At 45.9% G+C, this 5,000-nt stretch overlaps 1 protein-coding gene across 9 annotated transcripts in view; it reads left to right on the top strand.

Annotated features, from left to right (window-relative positions):
* LOC106590724 (cytoplasmic FMR1-interacting protein 1 homolog) overlaps window positions 1-5,000 on the top strand; it is an 81,429-nt gene that overhangs the window by 32,057 nt on the left and 44,372 nt on the right. For 8 of the 9 annotated variants that reach the window (XM_082956667.1, XM_082956663.1, XM_082956666.1 and 5 more), the window contains 2 exons: window positions 1,355-1,477; window positions 2,090-2,215. In XM_082956667.1, the coding sequence (XP_082812793.1) occupies window positions 1,355-1,477; window positions 2,090-2,215 (249 nt within the window). Of the gene's footprint in view, window positions 1-14; window positions 68-1,354; window positions 1,478-2,089; window positions 2,216-5,000 lie in introns of those variants that run through there. The other variant, XM_082956671.1, reaches the window with a different exon arrangement.

The raw sequence follows: 5,000 nt of genomic DNA, 5'->3' as shown, positions 1-5,000 counted from the left end.
ACACCTAGCCCTGTCTCAATCTCTACACCAAACACACCAAACCCTGGCTCGCTACAGTAACAGTGAGGTGAGTGGACCAGTACCTAGGATGCATCCCAAATAGCACCCTTTTCCCTATATAGTGCACTACTTTGGACCAGGGTCTGTTAACCTGTTATGTCCTAATAAAGGTGTCTCTCTCTAGGTGGAGACCAGGGCCTGTTATGTCCTAATAAAGGTGTCTCTCTCTAGGTGGAGACCAGGGCCTGTTATGTCCTAATAAAGGTGTCTCTCTCTAGGTGGAGACCAGGGCCTGTTATGTCCTAATAAAGGTGTCTCTCTCTAGGTGGAGACCAGGGCCTGTTAACCTGTTATGTCCTAATAAAGGTGTCTCTCTCTAGGTGGAGACCAGGGTCTGTTATGTCCTAATAAAGGTGTCTCTCTCTAGGTGGAGACCAGGGTCTGTTATGTCCTAATAAAGGTGTCTCTCTCTAGGTGGAGACCAGGGCCTGTTATGTCCTAATAAAGGTGTCTCTCTAGGTGGAGACCAGGGTCTGTTATGTCCTAATAAAGGTGTCTCTCTCTAGGTGGAGACCAGGGTCTGTTAACCTGTTATGTCCTAATAAAGGTGGCTCTCTCTAGGTGGAGACCAGGGTCTGTTATGTCCTAATAAAGGTGTCTCTCTCTAGGTGGAGACCAGGGCCTGTTATGTCCTAATAAAGGTGTCTCTCTAGGTGGAGACCAGGGCCTGTTATGTCCTAATAAAGGTGTCTCTCTCTAGGTGGAGACCAGGGCCTGTTAACCTGTCATGTCCTAATAAAGGTGTCTCTCTCTAGGTGGAGACCAGGGTCTGTTATGTCCTAATAAAGGTGTCTCTCTCTAGGTGGAGACCAGGGCCTGTTAACCTGTTATGTCTTAATAAAGGTGTCTCTCTCTAGGTGGAGACCAGGGCCTGTTATGTCCTAATAAAGGTGTCTCTCTCTAGGTGGAGACCAGGGCCTGTTATGTCCTAATAAAGGTGGCTCTCTCTAGGTGGAGACCAGGGTCTGTTATGTCCTAATAAAGGTGTCTCTCTCTAGGTGGAGACCAGGGCCTGTTATGTCCTAATAAAGGTGTCTCTCTAGGTGGAGACCAGGGCCTGTTATGTCCTAATAAAGGTGTCTCTCTCTAGGTGGAGACCAGGGCCTGTTAACCTGTCATGTCCTAATAAAGGTGTCTCTCTCTAGGTGGAGACCAGCGTCTGTTATGTCCTAATAAAGGTGTCTCTCTCTAGGTGGAGACCAGCGTCTGTTATGTCCTAATAAAGGTGTCTCTCTCTAGGTGGAGACCAGGGCCTGTTAACCTGTTATGTCCTAATAAAGGTGTCTCTCTCTAGGTGGTGACAGGCTCCGGTCGTCAGGAGGCCCACAAGACAGACCATGAGTACAGGAAGTTGTTTGACCTGGCTCTGCAGGGGATGCAGCTACTGTCCCAGTGGAGCGCACACGTCATGGAAGTGGTGAGTGACCCCTGACCTCACACCCGCCCAGGGTTAGGGTTGGCACTAAACCCCGTCCAGGGTCAGGGTTGGCACTAAACCCCGTCCAGGGTCAGGGTTGGCACTAAACCCCGTCCAGGGTCAGGGTTGGCACTAAACCCCGTCCAGGGTCAGGGTTGGCACTAAACCCCGTCCAGGGTCAGGGTTGGCACTAAACCCCGTCCAGGGTCAGGGTTGGCACTAAACCCCGTCCAGGGTCAGGGTTGGCGCTAAACCCCGTCCAGGGTCAGGGTTGGCACTAAACCCCGTCCAGGGTCAGGGTTGGCGCTAAACCCCGTCCAGGGTCAGGGTTGGCGCTAAAACCCGTCCAGGGTCAGGGTTGGCGCTAAAACCCGTCCAGGGTCAGGGTTGGCGCTAAAACCCGTCCAGGGTTGGCGCTAAAACAACACGACAGGACAGAATAAATGAGCAGGGTTCAGATTGATCTCACTAAACCTGTAATATAAAGCAGTCTCCTGGTATTGAGTTGAAGATGTTTGAATACCTCATGTTATATAAAAGCAGTTTTTAGAATCAGGTTTTCTAACATGGTGGTGGTGATGATGATGATGAGGATGACTCTTCCTCCTGCAGTACTCCTGGAAGCTGGTTCATCCAACGGATAAGTACTCGAACAAGGAGTGTCCTGACAACGCGGAGGAGTATGAGAGAGCTACACGATACAACTACACTAGCGAGGAGAAGTTCTCCCTGGTAGAGGTCAGTGAGACAGACTCCTCTCTAGCTGGACCTGTCTGGTCTACAATATTACACTCGGTTGTTGTCCAATCCAGGGGTCACGTTAATGCAGAATTCTGTGTTTTTCACGCTTCATTTTTTGGGCTTTCTGAAAACAGGTCTCTAACTAACCTGTCTCTAGGTGTGTCTCTAATTAACCTGTCTCTAGGTGTGTCTCTAATTAACCTGTCTCTAGGTGTGTCTCTAATTAACCTGTCTCTAGGTGTGTCTCTAATTAACCTGTCTCTAGGTGTGTCTCTAATTAACCTGTCTCTAGGTGTGTCTCTAATTAACCTGTCTCTAGGTGTGTCTCTAACTAACCTGTCTCTAGGTGTGTCTCTAACTAACCTGTCTCTAGGTGTGTCTCTAATTAACCTGTCTCTAGGTGTGTCTCTAATTAACCTGTCTCTAGGTGTGTCTCTAACTAACCTGTCTCTAGGTGTGTCTCTAATTAACCTGTCTCTAGGTGTGTCTCTAATTAACCTGTCTCTAGGTGTGTCTCTAATTAACCTGTCTCTAGGTGTGTCTCTAACTAACCTGTCTCTAGGTGTGTCTCTAACTAACCTGTCTCTAGGTGTGTCTCTAATTAACCTGTCTCTAGGTGTGTCTCTAATTAACCTGTCTCTAGGTGTGTCTCTAATTAACCTGTCTCTAGGTGTGTCTCTAATTAACCTGTCTCTAGGTGTGTCTCTAATTAACCTGTCTCTAGGTGTGTCTCTAATTAACCTGTCTCTAGGTGTGTGTGTCTCTAATTAACCTGTCTCTAGGTGTGTGTGTCTCTAATTAACCTGTCTCTAGGTGTGTGTGTCTCTAATTAACCTGTCTCTAGGTGTGTGTGTCTCTAATTAACCTGTCTCTAGGTGTGTCTCTAACTAACCTGTCTCTAGGTGTGTCTCTAACTAACCTGTCTCTAGGTGTGTCTCTAATTAACCTGTCTCTAGGTGTGTCTCTAACTAACCTGTCTCTAGGTGTGTCTCTAATTAACCTGTCTCTAGGTGTGTCTCTAATTAACCTGTCTCTAGGTGTGTGTGTCTCTAATTAACCTGTCTCTAGGTGTGTCTCTAATTAACCTGTCTCTAATTAACCTGTCTCTAGGTGTGTCTCTAATTAACCTGTCTCTAGGTGTGTCTCTAATTAACCTGTCTCTAATTAACCTGTCTCTAGGTGTGTCTCTAATTAACCTGTCTCTAATTAACCTGTCTCTAGGTGTGTCTCTAATTAACCTGTCTCTAGGTGTGTCTCTAACTAACCTGTCTCTAGGTGTGTCTCTAATTAACCTGTCTCTAGGTGTGTCTCTAATTAACCTGTCTCTAGGTGTGTCTCTAATTAACCTGTCTCTAGGTGTGTCTCTAATTAACCTGTCTCTAGGTGTGTCTCTAACTAACCTGTCTCTAGGTGTGTCTCTAACTAACCTGTCTCTAGGTGTGTCTCTAATTAACCTGTCTCTAGGTGTGTCTCTAATTAACCTGTCTCTAGGTGTGTCTCTAATTAACCTGTCTCTAGGTGTGTCTCTAATTAACCTGTCTCTAGGTGTGTCTCTAATTAACCTGTCTCTAGGTGTGTCTCTAACTAACCTGTCTCTAGGTGTGTCTCTAACTAACCTGTCTCTAGGTGTGTCTCTAATTAACCTGTCTCTAGGTGTGTCTCTAATTAACCTGTCTCTAGGTGTGTCTCTAACTAACCTGTCTCTAGGTGTGTCTGTCTCTAGGTGTGTGTGTCTCTAATTAACCTGTCTCTAGGTGTGTCTCTAATTAACCTGTCTCTAGGTGTGTCTCTAATTAACCTGTCTCTAGGTGTGTCTCTAATTAACCTGTCTCTAGGGTGTGTCTCTAATTAACCTGTCTCTAGGTGTGTGTCTCTAATTAACCTGTCTCTAGGTGTGTGTGTCTCTAATTAACCTGTCTCTAGGTGTGTGTGTCTCTAATTAACCTGTCTCTAGGTGTGTGTGTCTCTAACTAACCTGTCTCTAGGTGTGTGTGTCTCTAACTAACCTGTCTCTAGGTGTGTGTGTCTCTAACTAACCTGTCTCTAGGTGTGTGTGTCTCTAACTAACCTGTCTCTAGGTGTGTGTGTCTCTAACTAACCTGTCTCTAGGTGTGTGTCTCTAACTAACCTGTCTCTAGGTGTGTCTCTAATTAACCTGTCTCTAGGTGTGTGTGTCTCTAATTAACCTGTCTCTAGGTGTGTGTGTCTCTAATTAACCTGTCTCTAGGTGTGTGTGTCTCTAATTAACCTGTCTCTAGGTGTGTGTGTCTCTAATTAACCTGTCTCTAGGTGTGTCTCTAACTAACCTGTCTCTAGGTGTGTCTCTAATTAACCTGTCTCTAGGTGTGTCTCTAATTAACCTGTCTCTAGGTGTGTCTCTAATTAACCTGTCTCTAGGTGTGTCTCTAATTAACCTGTCTCTAGGTGTGTCTCTAATTAACCTGTCTCTAGGTGTGTCTCTAATTAACCTGTCTCTAGGTGTGTCTCTAACTAACCTGTCTCTAGGTGTGTCTCTAACTAACCTGTCTCTAGGTGTGTCTCTAACTAACCTGTCTCTAGGTGTGTCTCTAATTAACCTGTCTCTAGGTGTGTCTCTAATTAACCTGTCTCTAGGTGTGTCTCTAATTAACCTGTCTCTAGGTGTGTCTCTAATTAACCTGTCTCTAGGTGTGTCTCTAACTAACCTGTCTCTAGGTGTGTCTCTAACTAACCTGTCTCTAGGTGTGTCTCTAACTAACCTGTCTCTAGGTGTGTCTCTAATTAACCTGTCTCTAGGTGTGTC

The sequence above is a fragment of the Salmo salar genome, chromosome 10 (assembly GCF_965601325.2).
Source record: "Salmo salar chromosome 10, fSalSal1, whole genome shotgun sequence".
Taxonomy (NCBI): domain Eukaryota; kingdom Metazoa; phylum Chordata; class Actinopteri; order Salmoniformes; family Salmonidae; genus Salmo; species Salmo salar.
Note: the sequence above shows the minus strand (reverse complement) of the source record. Positions and strands in the feature narration are given on the sequence as shown.